At 39.0% G+C, this 21218-nt stretch overlaps 1 protein-coding gene across 1 annotated transcript in view; it reads right to left on the bottom strand.

The window, feature by feature from the left end:
* The window catches only part of ABCD3 (ATP binding cassette subfamily D member 3), a 40176-nt gene that overhangs the window by 8375 nt on the left and 10583 nt on the right, over nucleotides 1–21218 (bottom strand). Inside the window, exons 2-16 of the mRNA XM_048497059.1 lie at nucleotides 18315–18345; nucleotides 16755–16853; nucleotides 15899–15987; nucleotides 13731–13800; nucleotides 11026–11123; nucleotides 10740–10863; nucleotides 9744–9800; nucleotides 6910–7052; nucleotides 4752–4821; nucleotides 3211–3280; nucleotides 2228–2325; nucleotides 2041–2132; nucleotides 1413–1501; nucleotides 1255–1327; nucleotides 420–483 (exon numbers count right to left, since the gene is read on the bottom strand). Of these exons, the coding sequence (XP_048353016.1) occupies nucleotides 420–483; nucleotides 1255–1327; nucleotides 1413–1501; nucleotides 2041–2132; nucleotides 2228–2325; nucleotides 3211–3280; nucleotides 4752–4821; nucleotides 6910–7052; nucleotides 9744–9800; nucleotides 10740–10863; nucleotides 11026–11123; nucleotides 13731–13800; nucleotides 15899–15987; nucleotides 16755–16853; nucleotides 18315–18345 (1267 nt within the window). The remainder of the gene's footprint in view (nucleotides 1–419; nucleotides 484–1254; nucleotides 1328–1412; nucleotides 1502–2040; nucleotides 2133–2227; nucleotides 2326–3210; nucleotides 3281–4751; nucleotides 4822–6909; nucleotides 7053–9743; nucleotides 9801–10739; nucleotides 10864–11025; nucleotides 11124–13730; nucleotides 13801–15898; nucleotides 15988–16754; nucleotides 16854–18314; nucleotides 18346–21218) is intronic.

Below are 21218 nucleotides of genomic sequence, written 5' to 3'. Positions count from 1 at the left end.
TTAACAATCCCCTGAATTTGACTCTAAATTTAAAACATGCAGACAGCAAAATATTACTTAACCATACAAGGTGCTGGTCTGTTTGATTCTACTGTGAAGCATTCTAATGAACAACCAAGGTTTTATACCAACTTACTGGAGATTATGTTTGTTCACATGTTACGGTGAATGTATGTACATCTGTTTATAAGAAAGAGCCAACACATGTTCAGTTTCCAAATGAAATTGGGACCAATACCTAAATAAATGTGGGGTTTAAGTCACACATTCAGCTTTACATGTGTTAAATGTAATATAAGTATGACTCCATATGCATATTAAAAACTCAAGTGTATACTGTACATGGATCTTATATGCATTCAAGAACTTGGGAACAGGATTTATATCTGAAGCAGAAATGGTGCTTGTCATAAACATACCTCAAAGTTAAGGTCTTTAATCAGCAGATCGCCATTTGGTGTTGCTAATGGAACATGATCAAACCTGCAAGGAAAATGGACATGTGACCATTGATACTGAAAGGGCATGCTTACTGCATTCCTATTATATTCCAAGAGACTTGTGATATAGCCACACTAGCAAGTAAAACAAAACATGGCAGCTGGTCCTACTCAGCTGACCATGAAGCTCAATTCTACAGAATGGGAATCAGGAGATAAAAGAATCAGAAGGCAGACATCCTCCTAGCATCTGCCCCTATTAGGAGGTCATCTCTCTTCCCAAGGATGATACATAGAACAGAATTGGAGACTGAAATATCTAACCTAATGCTCTCATATTTTTTCTTTTGCTTTTTTAATTTAAACAGCTTTGGTAGGATGACGAGAACTGTACAAAAGAACTTAGATTTTTTTTTGATTTGAGAACACTCCAGCTGACCAATAATCTGGGGAAATGTGGACTTCTTCCATCTTTATTTTACTTTTGCTGTAATCATGTATGCTAGAAGAAAAAGCTCTTGGGTTTCAGACAGGCAAATCTATAACTGATTAATCAATATTTTGAAAAGTTTAAGCAAAGGCTTGCAAATGCTTGTTATTTAGGCTAAGATTTTACTTTGTTGTTATCTTGCATGGTTCGTGTTTGCTCTTTTTGCTACAAAATATAGTGCACCCAAGTAGTACAATTTGAAGTTCTTGCTTATACACAGTGAGTACAGGGTTAAAAACAAAGTTTGAAAGGTTTTGGTTCAGCTGAATTTAAGAAGTTTAATAAACAAAAGGTCTAGTAGGAAATGAGAGATACTACACATACTTGATAATGTTATCTGCTATGACAATTTTTCCAGCACCAGGAATCAAGGGGATCGCTTGCTCTATTTCTGAATCTTAAAGTAAAAACAAACACAAACATTAGAGAATGACAAGTGTGGGTGCCTCGAGCAAGACTTATCTAACAAGCATGTTGGTTACCCTTTTCTTGTGATAACATGGTACGCTTGTATTTGCCACTGTGTAAGTCCTTCAGTACTTGCATTAATTCTGTAATTCGAGCTGTGAACCTGAAATTAAAAGTAAACTCATAACAATGAAAAGACAATAAGAAATGTTCTTTAAAAATTAAACTATAGGCTACAGAAAAAAATTAAAGCAATTCAAATTACTGGAAGACACACTACAGAGAACACATATTTACGCAACAAGGCTTAAGAATTTAAAAGCATTTTTTTCTCATAGCATTAATACAATTGCTCAACTGTCCTGGGCCAGTTGTCGCAAGTACCATAAATTAAAAGCATATGGAAGATTATCTGCTTTAAATCAAACAATGTAGGAAGAGCATTCCATTTTGTATCAACTGAAATCTAAGTCTTGCTAAATTTCAAATATTACAGCACACATGCATTTCAAGATAACCATTTGTTTCTTTACCTAATTACATCAGAAAGAAGCCTATCTTAGAATAATACAACAAGCAAAATAACAACATCCTTGATGTAGGAAGGTTGTTGGATTTTGAAAATTATATATGGGATTCTGACAAAAGAGATAAATATGGGCTTGCCTTAAAAGGCTAGGAAATGTGCATGTTTAATCTTACCCAGCCAATCGTGTCATTTCACGCCCTGCCAGAACTATTCTGCCCAGTGCTTGGGACATTCTCAGTAGCATTCTTCCACTCTGATAGTAATCCTTAAAAGTAACAAAATACAGGATTACACATGAGTGACCCATTAAACTACATGCCTCCCTCTAAATTTAACTCATTTCAGAAACATATTACTTACTTCCAGAAGTTCTGCATGGGTACTGTTTAGATGGCGAGGATGAGCATGATTCAGAAAAGGGCGGCTAACAACAAGATAGCCAACTACCGTGGCAAGGTCTACAACATTAAAAATCAGTGTATGAAAAGACCATTAAGTGTAAAAGTGATAGCTTTAAAGTCACATTAAAATAGTAGTTTTCAACCTTTGGTTAGGGACCCATGGACAGATGGCAATACCCAAACAACTAGGTCAGGAGCCTCTTTTTTTGCTATCTTTTGGAAGCATCCACTGGAAGATGGGCAAGGATGCCATCAGAGGCGTAGCTCCAAGGGACGGGGGGGAATGCACCAGGTGCCCCCCTGTGGGGCATGGCGAGGGCATTCCAGGGGCGTGGCAGGGATGTTCCGGGGCAGGACTGGGGCATTGTGGGGTGGGGCAGGGGCAGAGGATGTACCAGTTCACTGGGCGCTTTTCCTCCTTGCTACGTCTCTGGGTGCCATGACTCCTGTCTCCCTTTGTGCACATGTGAGAAAAGCAGGAAGCTGAGGTGGCTCACAGGCAGGCAGGATTTTACTCTATGACTTGTTCCTCACTTTGGTATACCTCCTGATTCTCTTTTAACTTCCAGTCCCCAGATATCTTGGTCTGCAGCCCACAGTCCTAGCCTGAAGACAAGGTTGGCCAACATTCTGGCTCCTCTGTGTCACATGACTTCCTGTTATATGTTTGCAGTTCAATAGATCCCAAGTATGGAAAGTCTGAGGACCACTGCATGAAACCAATATCTTGCAAATAATATAATCCTGCAAATACTATCACACAGCTCTCTCTACTCTTAATTCCTTATTAATGTCACATGTTTCAATACAGTTTTGCTGGAGATTACAAGTCAAAGATCAAATGTATAGTGAGGTGATGAAACTTCACACATCAAGCAGTTTGTTTTTCTTCTTGTGCAACTATTACAGGTCTGTGACAAGAGAAAAACTGTTCATGCTTACATTTGGCAACAATGGTATCGATAAATCCCATGGTAAACCGGAACAAAATGAAGTTGTGCAAGTGCTCCACCTAATGGAATAAAGAGTTGGAAATTAATTCAAAACACACGAATAATTTAAACAGAAGAAATCAGTAGCTCTGAAGAGCAAAGGCGATTCTCAAATAATCATAATGAATGCATACATTTGTGGGATCATGAAATACAAGAACATGTTTAGCCAAAGATACAAATACAAATCCCACAGGCCTCTTTGGGCTCCAAGTTCCACTGATCCTTGTTTTGAATAGTAAATCTTTCCTAACCACTGTGTTTATGAAATCAGTACTTCTATCAGTTGTGTATCTCTAAACCACATAACTTGGCTGTGATTTCTCTTGGCGGTAAACTACTACACAATAGCTGGTAGTCTTATGGCACATTAAAAGCTATCACGTGTATAATGAGTTTTTGGAGGCAGTCTGTTATGAGAACCAGGCTTTTATGTAGAAAAGCTCAGATTACAGTAAATTTTTATCAGCCTTTAAGACACCTCATAAAAAGAATTTATCTAAAAAACTAAGAAAAACAAGGTAAGAAGTCTGCAGTTTAGTATTTAACAGGAAATGGAAAACTAACATCAAATAAGAAGGCACAAGACAACAGGTGGCACATGAACCAGTTAAAGTAAGAATATCATTAGGAAAACAACGCTCACTGTACGTAAACAGATACAGGTCTTTAAAAGTTCTTAATTTTGCCAAGCAAGTTCATGAGGTAAGCAAAAATCACAGGCTAATTTAATGTATGTTCAATGTAATGAGTTTATTTGCATTTAAGAGTGCAGCCTTTGCTTTCTAATTAGTATCAAAATTCAGATGACATCAGACCTCATGACTACAAAACGAGTTTTGATGCCCAACACTGGTAAAGTGGGAAAGTAGTGGGTCTAATTCTTTCTTGACCTGGCCTGATCTCATCAGATAGCAGAAGCTAAGGAGGGTCAGCCTGGGCCAGTATTTGGATGGGAAACCATCAAAGAATAGCAGGGTCACTACCCAGCAGCGTACAATAGGAAACCACCTCTGAATGTCTCTTGCCTTGAAAACCCAAAGGGGTTACGATAAGTTGGCTGCAACTGGATGTCAAAAAAATCAATTTTTCTTGCCTGCAATTTCCCACCCCATCCCTTCCATCTGGCCTACTCTTCCTGCAACCACAGCTGATGTCCAGTCTGAGACAGGAAAGCAGAGAAAGGAGGAAGAGTTCAAGGGGAAGAAAGAAGCGGAAGGAAAGATTCAGTACCTTCCTTCCACACATAACTTTTCTACTAGAAGATACAGCTACAGCTTTTCACAGACATTCATGTTCCAATTACTTGGTCATTGTTCTAGGATCTAAACATTCTTGTTTTTCTCCTGTTTCCCCTTACGTATACTTACGTCATTGAAGCCCATGATATGCAAGTGAAGAAAAGCCTACTGCAATTGTTTCTCTCTGAAAAGCATAATCCTTCTTGCTGAATCATTTGGGAACAAATATAAATTCTTTTTGCTGACCTACCAGTTTGCGAAACGTTTTGTGAATCGTCTGCTGTTCCCTTTGATTTCCATTATAAAAAGCGATTTCTTCACTATGTAAAAAAATACATGTAATTTTTAATATATATACATTTACTCAGTGGTGGGATCCAAAAATTTTAATAACAGGTTCCGATGGTGGTGGGATTCAAACAGTGGCACCGCCGCACACACGCACTTCCAGTCCCTATTGGGCAGGGAGGTTGCTTTAGTAACCCCTTCTCGGCACTCAGAAAAAATTAGTAAGCATTTCTAGAGAAGTGGTGAGAACTGGTTGGATCCCACCTCTGCATTTACCCCTCACAAATGTCACCAAGTCTAATCTATAGAATGAGGTACCCCCCCACCCCCCACCCCCCCAAACACACACACGCGGTGGTTAAAAGGAACTTGTTCAACCTAAGAATTTTTTATTATTCCCCTATTCAATTCATACATGAAACTACAACAGCAAGGAGTAAACTGACAAGAATTAGAGCCTATTCCTCTATGCTAGTTTTCTACTTATTTATTTACCTCGTTTATATCCTGCCTTTCTCCCTTATGTGGAGTCACAGTGGTTTAGTTTGTTCTCCTCCATTTAACCTTCACAACAACCCTCGGAGGCTGAGACCTTGTGACTGGCCAAGCAGGTTTCCATGGCAGAGTGGGGATTCAAACCTGGGTCTGAGTAATAAATCCTTTTGGGGGTATTTTAATTGAATAATAAAAAACTTTTTTTTTTTATTTTGCACCATTGGCCTTGGCATTATCTCTTCCATTGAGGACCTGTATACTGCACGGGTCAAAAAAAGGGCTGTGAAAATATTTACTGACCCCTCGCATCCTGGACATAAACTGTTTCAACTCTTACCCTCTAAACGTCGCTACAGAGCACTGCACACCAAGACAACTAGACATAAGAACAGTTTTTTCCCGAATGCCATCACTCTGTTAAACAAATAATTCCCTCGATAATGTCAAACTATTTATTATATATTTATTATATAATTACTGCACTACTTTTTTCATCATTCCTATTACCCATCTCCTCCCAATTATGACTGTATGACTATAGCCTGTGCTGACATTTCATTTTATTTTATGATTTTACATTTTATGTTTTTATTACTATTGATTGTTTCCTGATTGCTTACTAGACCTATATGACAATCATTAAGTGCTGTACCTTATGATTCTTGACAAATGTATTTTCTTTTATGTACACTGAGAGCATATGCACCGGAGACAAATTCCTTGTGTGTCCAATCACACTTGGCCAATAAAGATTCTATTCTATTCTATTCTATTATATCCTAGTGACTGGTGAGGCCATTTCGTTTCTCCTTCTCCAAGATCCTAGCCCAGCACTCTAACCACTACACCACGCTGGCTCCACACAGCAACACCAAACAAACACCAACAAGGCAATGTTGCCAGGCAAAAGCCATAAGACGAGTGGCTGCAAAAAGGAGCGGGCAATGGAGAAATTTACATCTCCTACCAGCAGCTACAAGATCTGTTGACATAAGAAGCCAAGGGGACAATTTTGCCTGGGCCTTGCTCTTACTACAGATGTTACATGTTCAACTCTCTGGTATCACCTTCTTGACACTTGCAGGGGGCTGCTGGAAGAAAGCAGAGGGAAATGTGGAAAATATTCACCTCTGCAGCAGATACTGCATAGGATCTAACCCAGTACTCTTATCCTTTGGAGCAGCTAAACAATAATGCAAGTTAACCCACTAGAAATATGTGCACTGTTCTTTCAGTATCTCTTTTTAAGTCTGCTATCCTAAGTCTAGGTACCTGAAACTGGTACTGATTCACAGTACTGAATCTCCTGGCAGAATCATATGTCAGTATGCCAATTACCCAGCTACTATAGCAACTATGGGTTACTAATATATTTTTTTCAGCTTGCAAGGTCAAACCATTTTGACAGTGCTCTGCAGGAAGGCTAGGAAAAAGTAGCCAAGTGCATAGAAAGATCCTTAGCACTAAACTGAGGGTTGTGTCCTTGGATTTTTATCTAATCATACCACAAAGGCTCTTGGCAGGTAATTTTTTTCAAAAATTAAAACAAATCAGTGGATTAATTTCTATTCTCCATAAATATTCATAAATCTTTATTTACAGTTTGACTTCAAGCGAACTCATACCTGTTTGTAATGAGACGTGAATTGACATATCTATACTCTCCTTCATACTTTTGTTCTGTGACAGTCATCTTACCAGTGGGTCTTCTTAAATGCGTAAGGAAAAAGCCTGAAACAATCAAGTAGGCCATCATAATAGCAGGACCCTGCAAATATTTAGGAAAGGGTAGAAATGAGATTCCATGACAAACTTGTTAAGAACATTTTGAACATTTTCTTTTGTTGTGCCAATCTCCCCACTGCTGTGGACCTGGGAAATGGTAACAAGGCAGGGGAGAATTTTTTTTATTGGGTAAATTTTGGTTTGGATTTTTTTTTAAAAAAACCCAAATTCAGAAAAAGCTGAATAAATTCAATGGGTATCAGCTTTATTTTAAAAGTCTGTACTTCTAAAACTTGAAATGTACTGAATAAAAAAATGTGGTCACCCCTATTGTCTATAGATCTTCACCAAAATATATGAATGTTTAGAAAATAAAGCTGATACAAATCTGGTTTCTGGTCAGAGATGGAAGTCCCGGAGAAAACGTACTACAGGGTTGGGTTGCTCAATCACTCTAACTTAATGCCCCGAAGCAAAGGAAACAGGGGAGAGCAAGCCTCATTTTTTCTCATGCATTCATGACTTATATTCTTAAAGAAAAATCAGAAACTGACTTGGAGTCATCTGTCTGACACTGGGATGAAATATTAAAAATTAATGTCTTGTTTAAGTGATGCTGGCAGCATCTACCAGAGTTTCTGGGTTTAGAATCAAACTTCTAATAATGACATGTAGCACTTGGACAAAGAACTGGGGGTAGACAGCCAGTGCTGAAATTCAACGTGTTGCACCCAGGCGCCAGCAATTAAAGTAACATACTAATTCAAAGTATGATGTAAATCCTTATATGAGTTTATATATATAGTCATAAACCTTATTATACTAATGTCAACATGCACTTATTAATTCACATAAGTCACACAGTTTGTACCAAAATACAGAACAGAAAGAAGTCCATGTAACAATTCGTCTTTAGCCTTACATATCCATAAAAAGTGGAATAGTGGAAATAGTGGAAAATAGCCTTTATGGTTGGATCAGCTCCTTTTGAGAGTGAATAAACCTATGGATATGTAAGGCTAAAGACGAAAGCTAATAAGTATTGTCGAAGGCTTTCACAGCCGGAATCACTGGGGTGCTGTGTGGTTTCCGGGCTGTATGGCCGTATTCTAGCAGCATTCTCTCCTGACGTTTCGCCTGCATCTGTGGCTGGCATCTTCAGAGCATCTGATAGTAGGAAAGCAAGTGGAGTATATATACCCGTTGGAATATCCAGGGTGGGGGAAAGAACCATTTGTTAATAAGTAAAGGGTGCAAAGATTTCAAAAGTTCTGAAGATTTACGAAAACGCTGTATCACGTACGGAGCGTTCAGCATCCATTCATATAATGAGGAGTTGTATCTCCCGTTGTCATTTATACTTTATGGATAGAATTACTACAAAACAATTTCATCAGTTGGACACTTAAAGGACACTGGTATTTAAGATACAATTACAGAGAAATGAATGGTTACATAGACTTCTTTTTGTTCTGCATTTTGGTACAAACTGTGCGACTTATGTGAATTAATAAGTGCATGTTGACATTAATATAATACAGTTTATGACTAGATATATAAACTCATATAAGGATTTACATCATATTTTGAATTGGTATGTTACTTTAATTGCTAGCGCCTAGGTGCAACGCACTGAATTTCAGCACTATTTATGTGGCACCCAACATAGTTTTTGGTTGGTGGACAGCCAGTGCCAGGGGAATCGCCACAGTCTGGGCAATCTTTTTGCAGCAGCTGAGGACATGATCTACAGTTTCATCAGCTTCATTGCACAATCTGTATTTTGCATCATCTGAGGATTTTTCGATTTTGGCCTTGATCGAATTTGTTCTGATGACTTGCTCTTGGGCGGCTAAAATCAGGGATTCAGTTTCCTTTTTCAGAGTTCCAGTTGTTAACCACAGCCAGGTCTTTTCATTGTCCACCTTGTCTTTGATTTTCTCCAGAAATTGGCTGTGCAGTGCTTTGTTGTGCCAGCTTTCAGTCCTCATTTTAATCACATTTTTTCTGTATTCTTGTTTGGTTTTCTGGGTTTGCAGCAAATGTCTGTTCTTCACTTCAATCAATGGCTGTTCTTGACTTTCCTTCACATAATCGGCCAGTGCATGCTTCTCCTCTTCCACTGTTTGCTGTACTTGCAGTAAGGCCCTGCCTCCAGATCTCTATTTTTATTATTATTATTATTATTATTATTATTATTATTATTATTATTATTATTATTATTATTATTATTATTATTATACAAAGACAGTTATACACAGCAAACAAGATCAATATGCTGGATTTTGTATTACATCACACGTCGGACACTTCCCAAGCATCTAGGACTGTGTGATGTATCGACGAATAATGCATGCGGAGCTGAGTAGGGTGGCCTTTTGCAGCTGACATATGGTGATTTTGTCAGCACCGATTGTTTTTAAGTGCCATCCAAGGTCTTTAGGCACTGCACTCAGTGTGCCGATCACAACTGGGACCACCTTTACTGGTTTATGCCAGAGTCTGTAGTTCAATCCTTAAATCCTCGTATCGAAGTTTTTCCAGTTGCTTCTCATCAATTCTGCTGTCACCAGGAATTGCAACATCTACTATCCACACTTTCTTTTTTTCCACAATCGTGAGATGATGATTAATTAATTAATTAATTAAATTTCTTAGACTGCTCATCCCCGAAGGGCTCTAGGGAGTGTACAGTAAAAACAATACACAGAAGGATACAAACATGTGATCTTACCTGAGCTCCTATTGCACTGGTTAGCTTAAAGATATAGAGAACAATATCCAAAAATGGCTGCAAGAAAAAGGTTTCATATTAACTGTTATAGAGAAAGAGTAGTGAAAAACATTTAATGAGTACCAACTATGACACTCTCCAATTAACACAACCAAACCTTGACAGAACAACACAATACTACAATGATGGACTTGGAAACTGTATTATTACTTTAGCAATATGCATACAGATTAGATATTTAGGTTCTATTTATAAAACTAATTTGTATGCTCAACTAGGTTAAGACAATAATGTCCATCACTCTACCTAGTCAACCTTTTATTTGTATCTCCTGCTTAACATACAATTACATTCAGAAAATCAATCAGACAAAAATCTGGTCTTTATCTGAAAAGTCAGCTAAGTCATGATGAGACAGCAACATTTGGAGACCACCATACATCCCTAAATGTGGTTTGATGGACAAGATACTGCAAGTTGCAAACATGAGGCTGCAAGCCACTGACTGCACTTGCGAGGTCATTACCACAACTCAAGTAGTCACACCCTTCTAAAGCCTGTTGAAGTCAAGCAGGGTTAGAATGGTGAAACTCTGCTTAATATTGCATTTTTGCGAAACTTAACTGCAATTTCTTCTGTTGCATTCAATATGTGCCTATGTGGCAGACATCAAAGGCCAATTTGTCATGCCACATGCTAACATATAGGTTGAGCACCACTTTGATGTGGCTAACTTAGCTCATTGCTCAGTGATCTGGATCCAGGCTGAGAGGAAAGCAGTTATGCTTTACATTTTATCAACACTTTGCGTTTTATCAATTTTATCAATATACTCTATCCCTCATCATTTTAAGTAATATTTAATAATACAAAATACCTGAGCCCTCCGGGGGAGGGCGGTATAAAAATGTAATAATAAAATAAATAAATAAATAAATAAATAAAAATGTGATAATGTAAGTTTAAAAAAATAGTTTATTCAGAAGGAAAACTTACCTTGCTAAGATTTGAATACAGATCTACTATACTGTTACAAAACTTTTCTACATCTTGTGTAAGCAGCTGATCAGGATTAGCTATTCTGTTGTCTATGTTTCCCATTTTGTAGTAAGTGTAAGTCCTAAAAGGTCAGGAAATCAATAGTTTAGACAATTTTACTTCATTATCAAAACTGATAAATGGTATTAAAAACACCTTAGCACATGGCTTATGGGTGTTTGCAATTTATTAGTATTTTAGTTTAACATTAAGTTATTCAACATTAAAAATATTAATCACTTACTGAAGATACTGCTCATAAAGGTACTTGGTGAGTCGTACACGAAAACACAACTTAAGTTCATTTAGGCCATACTTCAAAAAGTTATTCACTAGGGAAATCTACAAAGAACAGTAACACAGTAAGATACCAACTAAAACAGCTACATGAAGAATACAAAGCATCAGTAAGCTTGTTTGCATCAGTAAGCATGCAAAATCTAGGTTGCATAAAATTATACTTCAGGTTAGATTGAACTGCATAGCCCAAATTATGACATCACAAACTAAATATGCTTTGTATGCTTTTGGGGGGTGAAATTTCAAGATGAAGGCTTTTTGAACATTATTATTTTAGATGCTTAGGTGGAGAGGAAAATGGCACACACAACTGCTGAATTTTAAGAGGCTACAAAGAAGCCACCAGTTTGGGCAACGTAACCATCCTAAGGCATTCCTAATCATAACAGGGCAAGTTAATTCTTTCAGCTCAAAAGGTCCTATGTCTGCTTCTGTCTGACTAAAAGAAAATCAAAACCTCCTGAACGAGATTTTTTTTTTTACAAATGTGGAAAGGTTTTTTAGAAGAACTTACGAACTTGACATTTGGGTAAAACAGAACCCAATTAACAGTGCAGTCCTAGCAGAGTGATATCCTTTCCTCTAACCCACTAAAGTCAATGGGCTTGGAAGAATGGGACTGTTTAGAAATGCAAGGTAAGCATTTTTGGGGGATCTCCAACTGAATATTAATAAGGGGCACAGTATCAAGAATATTTATCTATAATATAGCTGTAGTGTCAGAGGTCTATAATGATTTCTCAGATATTAGACTGAATGATGTACAATACTTCAGCTTGAAACCTTCCAGAATTATGAATCTAAAAATAATTGGTGGAAAATGCTTATTTTAAGTTCTGGCTAAATCATAAGAAAAATAGTGATGCTGCTTAGATCATTTTTAAGTTGTGGCATTTATTACCACATCAGGGCTTTCTTTGTAAGCTTGTAGGAACCTTTGGAATTCTAACACAGGATGGTGGGCATAACTACAAAACGGCTTCCACAGAAGGTGGAGCCAAGCACAAAATGACTGCCACAAGAAAAAGGCTGAAACAGAGAACAGCCAACCAGAGGCGTTCCTCCCATTGGGCAAAGTGGGCAGCTGCCCAGGGCACCACCTTGTGGTGGGCGACAAAATTGCAGGTTGTTTGTGGGGGATTTTGTATTTTCAGTGTTTTTTCCGTTTTTGGCCAGCAGGGGGTGCAGATTTTAGGTTAGCAGCACCAAAATTTCAGGGATTTTTTCGGGAGACTCTCCTGATGATATGACATGGGTTTGGCGAGGTTTGGTTTAGGGAGTCCAACGTTATGGACTCCCAAAGGGAGTGCCCCATCCCCTATTGTTTCCAATGGGAGCTAATAGGAGATGGGGGCTACACCTTTGAGGGTCCATAACTTTGGACCCCCAGAACCAAACTTCACCAAACCTGGGTGGTATCATCAGTTGGTTCTCACAAAGATACTCTGAAATTTTGGTGCTGCTATCTTAATAATTGCACCCCTGACAACAGGCACCCCCCAAATTTCCCCAGATTCTCTTTTTAAATCCACCCCCTTTCTGCCAATGCTTGTTTTCTTTCTTTCTTTTATTCTCTCAATGCCTAATAAAGGTTGTTGTTGTTGTTGTTGTTGTTGTTGTTGTTATTAAATCCACCCCCTTCAGCATGGATTTAAAGGGAGAATATGAGGTCCCCAGTTTTAACATTGAAAAGGATGCTGTTTCAGGGTGGGGGAGGATCCACCCCAAAATAGCATCACTTTCAATGTTGTTTAAACTGGGGACCCCAGATTCTCTCTTTAAGGTTGATTTAAAAGGAGAATCTGGGCTCCCTAGTTTAAACACCATTGAAAATGATGCTGTTTGGCGGTGGATTCCGGCATCACTTGTTTAAACTAGGAAGCCCAGATTCTCCTTTTAAATCCACCTTAAAGGGAGAATCTGGGGTCCCCAGTTTAAATAACATTGAAAGTGATGCTGTTTCCCCCAATTGGGGGGACAGGATACAGCACCATAAAATGTTTTCATAGCAGTAATAATACATTTTGAAAGCATTTTGAAAATGTTTTCCAAAAATTATTTCTGCTGTGTGGCATGGCCCATTGCTGTGTTCAGATTTGTGAGTTGGGGGATGTTCTATAATGTGATGGTGACTTTGAAATGACCTGGTGGAAAAAATCATTGTTTGGTCATGGTGGGGGAGGGTGGTCGCCCATGGGGGCGGGCATCAAACTCAGGTTTTGCCCAGGGCTCCAGTTTGCCTAGGTACGCCTTATTATATTGTATAGAAGATAAAGCAACATGGATAAGGGAAAAGCGGTTACTTATTTTATATCTTATTTGAGGTCAGGGAGGACTCCAAGCACATATGAGACAAGAAATGCTATTTCAAAACATTTTTAAAAGTTCACCTGAAATGTTAGGACTGGTATTTTGAACTACTCTTAACAAACGAACAGCCAGAGTTGAGTCCAGTAATACCATAGAGACAAACAACATTTTCAAGGTGTAAGCTTTGAGAATCAAAGCTCTTGAAAGCCTATATCTCCAAAATTATGATTATCTTGAAGGTGCTACTGGACTCAAATCCAGTTGTTCCAATGCAGATCAACACAGCTACCCTCTGAAACTTTTACCAAAGGGATGTCAACAACAAAAAGCACCACTTACAGCAGGCATGGCAGCGATGAAGTTGAACAAGTACCTCTTGAAATCTTTCCTGCTGCGGCCAATGATAGCACTGCAAACCACCACATGCAAAATGTTAGTGGCAAGAGAAGCAAGGCCTACCCAGCAATGCTTCCCAAAACAAGGCAGTTGGGAATCCATTTAAGACAAACACAGAAAAGGAAGTTCAAAGAAAGCAACAGGGCCCGTTTCCCACTATATAGACATTACAGATGTGTTCTCACATCTGCTGGCAAAATGACAGCCAATTTAAGGAAGCCCACCCATCTTCTCCCCATTCTCGTAGTTATTTACATAGCAAACTACAGATGCTGCTTATATCTAGAAGTCAAATATTGTTCTCTATCCTTAAAGTGGGTATTACATGTTACAAACAAGTGGTTGCTATCCAATACAACAGCCTCAGGTCATGTCATCAGCTGACCTTGCTCTATGGTGTTAGACTCTACAGGGTTGAGATCACTGAACTAGATCCCACAGATCCATCCCAGTAAGCACCTTTAGCTAGTAGAAGAGGAACATACATCAGGGGAATATGCTTATTTTAGGATATGAGATCCAGTAGCTCAAACCATTACATACATTACCCTCCATTTCACTTCATTAACTTCTGCTAGTGGGAACAGGGAAAAACATATTGTAAGGGGACCAGGTCATGGAGTTATGTTAACTATGTATTATAGAGGGGAAAGGTGGAACTATATTTGGGGCTGCTGCTTTTGGAATTCTTCATATGAATACCACTGGCCCAATGAGCATAAACATTTTGGAAAATGTGATTTTAAACTGAAAAATATCACAACAGAATGTGAAGACAGAAAAGGGGGGCATATTAATCAAACTGGGGAGAGTGGAAAATGGGCAGGAAAACAATGGCAACTGCTTTAAAAAATTAGTGTACGGGTTTGTACCCCACAAGACTTGATCTCTGTTAATCCCTTACAGCAAAGTGCAGACAGAACAGGAATTGACAAATGGAATTTATTGTCTTTGTGCTCCTTTAAATCAAGTTAGACAACAACATTTGTACAGAAACATAGTTTCTTTTCGGAAGAGGAGAAAAGCAAAAGCGAAGGTCACCCACACCATTCAGTACAATCTGTATGAAAGTACATTCTGAAGCAATTAAAATGAGAATGAAAGCCATAGTAGAATTGAACGCTGTGCAATTTAGTTGAAACAATTCAAACTAAATCTTTGAAGGCATAACCCACTGGAGATGAACAAATTGCTTCAGTTATGCATCAGCTACGAGCATAAATATAGTAGATGCATGCTTATATTTACTGTATTTGTTTACCAGTGGAATGGAAACTACAAATTTAATCATGAATTTCTTGAATAGTGGGATATCCCTGCTTACGATCGCACTGCAAGAAAAAAAGTGTACAGTTCAACAACTCTGCTACTGACTCTGTAACTACGTTATTGTACAGTATATAAATGAAAAGTAATTGCTACTATAGAAATATTAGCAGAAAATGCTGTAGGATAAGGAGAACGGACTCAATTGGTATTTTATATAGGATACTATTTTACATATGGTAACTCGGTCCAGATTAGGTTTTCTGCTAAAGGAAGAAGAGGGGTATTTTCCTTCCATTTCACCCCTTACACTGTTCATGAGGGTACCCTGTTCCCAAGAAGCAGCATTTTGGTGAGATCAATGGACTGCAGTAGGTGACGGGAAAATTATTTTCTGCTGATAGAAGGAAATTTTGTCTGGATCCAAACCCAAAACACTGCAATACTGTAGGCGTATAATAATAATAATAATAATCCAAAATGCAATCATTTTTTAAAAAAAATTATATTTAGAAGCTGCTAAATAAACTAAAAAATTCAAGACTATCTCACATTTAAAAACAGTAAGGACCATAAATTAATTATCTGGATATCACTCCTGCTCACAGGAATTAATTGCAATTAGAAAGTACATTCCTTAGAAATAAAATATATTTGATGGTGGGTGTCCTGACTGTACTATTTTTGTTTACTGGTATCCAGCTTCAACTCATGACAGATGGAAGTTTTCACGTCTAAAGCAAATAATATTTATTTTTTGCAATCTTTGTCTTTAGGTATTGCATCACAAAATACAATATTTAACACAGATCAGTGGCAAAAAAAGACAAATAAATTACATTTACCTCTCAATAACTGTTCCGTTTTGAATCATCCAAATGTCACAGTACGTGCGAAGTATTAGCATCATGGCAATTAGTATCAAGTAACCTGTCTAAGTGATATGAGAGGACAGAGTTTAGAGATTACCATTACATTACATTTCAAGGACATGTCCATCCTGTCTTTCCTGTTTATTCAGTACTTCCACCTGCCAACTACAACTGCATCCTGTCTAAACCACAATGAAACCATGACCCATACTAAAAAAAAAAGCATTCATTCCATTCAGCATTTTAATTGAGTACAAGTCTGCACAGGTGCTTTGGGATTGGGCTGAGTCAGTGATCCTTGTGCTGTGCTGTGCAATAGCAATGTAACTACAGGGCAGAATTATCTGGATGGAAGTGTCTTTCTCTGAGACAGTATCTCCCCTCCTTCCTTATAAAAAAAATCTTATGGTTCTTCTTAGCATGCAACTAAAGCATAAGTAGTTCTGTTAGTTTATTTAATCTTCACTGAAGTGGCTTGACAACCCATAATTGAATTTAATATCGAAGAAGACTTCTTGCATGCACAGCTAAAAAAGAGATTTTTAATCTAAATTGCACAAAAACAGCCAGAGGACAAAACAACTAGAAGTTGCAACATCCATATCCACTCTGCGCTTCCTGATACTGACAGCATTTCCACAAGGTATCACGGAGTGTATTTCAGTGTATCTGCATAAATTAAACAAGTTATCCTTACTGAAGGTCAAGAAATAAGACAGGAGCTATTTGATCAAAGTGGCAGGGGCAAGAAATGTGATTTTCAGAAATGAGATGACAGCAAAGACCAACACAATGTGAAAGGTTGATAGTCCTTCATTTTGAAGCTTACCTCTTTACAAAATGTTCTAGGGACCATTATTTTCAGGATGCGGCATATTCTTCCAACAAAAACTCTGTCTACCATTGCTCGGTCTTTCTTAACTTCTTTCTGCACAAGACAAAATTACACAATACAATATTTTACTTTCTACTATCCTAGTCTGCTAGAATGTTTACACCATTTACACTTATGTGTTGACTAGGTTCAGCTGGGGGTGTGCATTCAAATATGCTGAACCAAAAGAAAAGCCCCCAAAAGAGGCACAGTTTTAATGGAGCTAAAAAGGCAGAGAGAAGCCACATTTTTTGGATTTTTTCCAGCTTTTTTCAGGTCTAGTATCTTTGCAGGACTTGGGAGGGTGGCATGGGGGTGAGGTAGAGCAACCAAAGTGACTCTTCTCACATGATTCCCAAAGTTTGTTGAAGATTTTGACAGGCAGTCTAATTTTATGGGTGCCCAGAGAGCGTACCTCCATCCATTCTCCACTGGAAATAATGGAGAAAAATTTAAGGGCCCATAACATTGAATCCCCTGGCCCACGGTTCACCAAACTTGGGGATTCTTGCAAGGAGAGACAACCAGCAGCTGTGCTGCAAGTTTGGTGTCTCTACCTTCAAAAATAGCTCACCGCAGAGTTCCACAAAACTGTTCTATTAACCAACATAGGAACCATTCTCTATAACTTTCAAAGGGAACAGCTCCATGTTACCTTATGGCCAATCTTTCTGGAACTCAGGGTGGGGGTGGGTGTATTTCAAGGCTGGATTAACATCCATAAATAAAGAATAATTTAGATGTAGGTGAAGTGATGTTTGGTGGAAAGAACGTTAACAATTTGAGATATGCAAATAACACCACATTACTAGCAAATAACAGTAAAGACTTGAAATGACTCCTGATAAAGGTCAAAGAAGAGTGCCAATGCAGGATTACAACTGAACATCAAGATGACAAAAATAATGATAACTTTAAGGTTGACCATGAAGAAACAGAAGTTGTTCAAGATTTTCTATTCCTTGCTTCAATCATCAACCAAAAGGGAGATTGCAACCAAGAAATCAGAAGGAGGATCAGACTGTGATGAAGAAGCTAGAAAAGATTCTTAAGTGCAAGGGGAGCAAGATCAAGGTATTCCATAACATAGTATTCCCCATTATTTTGTACTGGTGTGCAAGCTGTACAGTGAAAAAAGCTGACAGGAAGAACATTGATTCCTTTCAAATGTGGAGTTGGATGAGAGTTTTACAGGTACCAACAAGACAAATAGGTGTGTTCTAGATCAAATCAAGCCTAGAAGCTGAAATTGCCAAACTTGGGCTGTCGTACTGTGGTTATATCATGAGAACACAAGACTCACTGAAAAAGGCAATATTGCTAGGAAAGTTAAAGGCAGCAGGAAAAGCGGAAAACCCAACATGAAATGGACTGACTTAATCAAGGAAGCCATGACCCTCAGTTTGCAAGACCTGAGCAAGGCCGTTAACGATAGGACATTTTGGAAATCCTTAATTCAGAGAGTTGCCATAAGTTGGAAGCCTCGTGATGGTACTTAATGCACACACGACTCACCTCATTGCTAGATATTCTTCCACTTTTCTTTCTGAAAAGAGAAAACAGTTGAGGATTTTTTTTTAAAAAAAATCATGAACAGAAGTTCTTCAAATTATACCAAAACATCAGGCAAAATGCTGAAGCGGTTTTATACCCTATTAGCCAGAGCAAATATAATACAAGATTTTTCATGCAACAAGCTCGCCACAATGTATGAAATAGTTTATTTTTCTCCTACTTTATCCTGTCACAATGCCTGGTGGAACAGCTCTGTCTTACAAGACCTGTGGAACTGTCTCACAAGTCCCAGGTCTCATTAGACAGAGTGTTCTACCAGGTGGGAGCCAGGGCTGAGAAAGCCATGGCCCTGGTCAAGGCCAGCTGGATAGCCTTTGGGCCAGGGACTATCAGTAAGTTATTGTTCACTAAACACAGTGCCTGTCGGTGGACATAGTGGAAAAGACAGGTTCACAAGTATACGGGACCCAGACCATTTAGGGCTTTGAAGGTAAGCACCAAAATCTTGAATCTGATTGTGTACTCCACCCAAAGCCAATGCAGCTGGCAAAGCACCAGTTTTATATGAGTTCACCACAGCGTCACTGTAAAGACAATCACTACCTCATTAAGCACAAGTTGGAGTTTCTGAAGCAGACCCAAAGGCAGCCCTGCATAGAGCAAGTTATAGTAGTCTAGTCTGGAGGTGACTGTTGCATGGATCACTGCAGCTAGGTCAGACTGGGACAAGTAGGGAACCAATGACCTCCCTGCCAAAGATGGTAAAAAGCCTGGCGGGTCATATGTGCAACCTGAGCCTCCATAGATACAGAGGCCTCGAGTACTACACCAAGGCTCTTGATTGCTGACACAGGGATCAACTACATGCTGTCTAGAGTCGTCCCACCTGACCCCTACTGGCCCAGCCACAGGACCTCGGTCTTAAATGGATTCAGCTTCAGATGGCTCATGTTTTAACCATCTCACCATGGCCTCCAGTCAGCTGGCCAGAACATCTGGGGCGGTCTCTGGTTGACCATCCATCAATACAAATAGCTGGGTGTCATCAGCATACTGATGGCATCCAAGCCCCAAACTCTGGATTAACCTGGCAAGAGCATATATAAGAGGACTGCCTCTTGTGGGACACCAGCAAGTGGCATGTAGAGTACCTCTCTCCAACTGCTACCATCTGTCCCCAGCCCTGGAGAAATGAGCGCAGTCATTGCAAGTTGGTCCCACATATCCCAGCATTGGTGAGGCGATGGGCCAAAATGTCATGATCAACCAGGTTGAATGCTGCCAACAGATCTAACAGCAACAGCAGTGCTGACCCGTCTTGGTCCAGGTGTCTCTGGAGGTTGCCATCTCTGTCCCATGACCAGTGTGGAAGCCAGACTGAAGTGGATCCAAAATAGATTCATCCTGCAGGAAAATCTGGAGGTTTTCAGCCACCACTCTGTCACTTACCTTACCCAAGAATGACAAATGTGATACTGGGTGGTAGTTGGCTAGATCCAAAGGATTCAAATATGGTTTCTTTGAGAGCCATCTCACTATTGCCCTTAGGAAATGCCCCTGAAGTTAGGAACAAGTTAACAATATTTCCTAAGGGAACCATCTCCATCAGATGAGCATGGGTCTGAGAGCATGCAGTTGGGTTTACAGCCCTCAGAACCATGTCAACATCCTCCTTAGACAGTCAACTGAAGCAGTCCAAAATTGGACCTGAAGATGGCTAAGGGGCCTCCAGTTCTTCACTGCATCCAAGTTGGTAGGGGGGACTTGGAGGAGTGATAGGATTTTTTCTGCAAAAAAGCTAGCAAATGCCTCACAACTAAAGGTCAAATTTATTGTAATTTGAGGCCTCTGAGAAAGGGCATCAAAGGCCGAATTATGCTGAATAACTGAGCAGAGTTATAGGCTTTCATAAGCGTCCTAAAACATGTTCTTACCACTTCATTTTGAGTTTTCTGCCAAACCTGATTTGGGACAGAAGTGGAGAGGGACCAGGGAATGATCTCTCTATTTTCAACTTTTATTTTTTCCTGTCTTCCAGATGACAGTAAGGATGCCCTGGGGCTCCCCTCACAGGGGATTATTATTTTGATCCCTGTATACATGCTCATTTTAGCACGGGCCTAGCAATGGAAAATGGAGTCTGGATCAAAGTGATTTCAAAATAACAGCAAATCATGCTGAGGTATGTGAAGACACCTCCTCATTTATTCACATGAAAGCCATCTATGGCCAAAGTCACCAAAGGGCCTTTTCCTCTGAGAACCTAAGGGATCTTCCTCCCTGATAATCTGGCCTAAAGAACAACCCAACCTATCAAGACAATGTGCAACAGGTAAGCTCAACTATTGCTTTCTTCTCTTAAGGACTCGCAGGTAGATCCGTCCCCTATTCCATAATGTAAAACAGTCAGCCATCAACGCTTGCTCCTCTAAGCTCTCAATATCCCTTGATACTTTTACCTTTAATGCAAAAGAAGAAAACTTCTCTCTGCAATGCTTATGCATACACACACACACAATTTTATATACTAAGTTATACATTATGCATTTTATGCTGTTAAAGCAGCAAAATAAGTATAAGTTGGATAGCAAAGTATCGCATATATTTCAATTTTTCTTCAAGTTACTCCCCTCATGGCTTCAGAGTTTCTGGAACTTTAGCATTTCTAAGCACATCTAATTCAGTCATGCCTACTGGAATAGAAATGGTATCCTTGGAAGAAGCCTCATCTCACCCATCTCACCTGTTGATTAATCAAGGACTTTCAGTAATCAATCACTGTGCCTTTGGGCACTAGTAGAAACTGTCACCATCAGCATTTCTCTACCAAAACACAGTCTGTATTTGCGTAAGCTGACATTTCATTTTACATGTTAGACTATTTGTCCAGCAGATCTAATTTAT

Source organism: Sphaerodactylus townsendi, linkage group LG05 (genome assembly GCF_021028975.2).
Source record: "Sphaerodactylus townsendi isolate TG3544 linkage group LG05, MPM_Stown_v2.3, whole genome shotgun sequence".
Lineage (NCBI taxonomy): Eukaryota > Metazoa > Chordata > Lepidosauria > Squamata > Sphaerodactylidae > Sphaerodactylus > Sphaerodactylus townsendi.
This window is presented reverse-complemented; position numbering and strand designations above follow the sequence as displayed.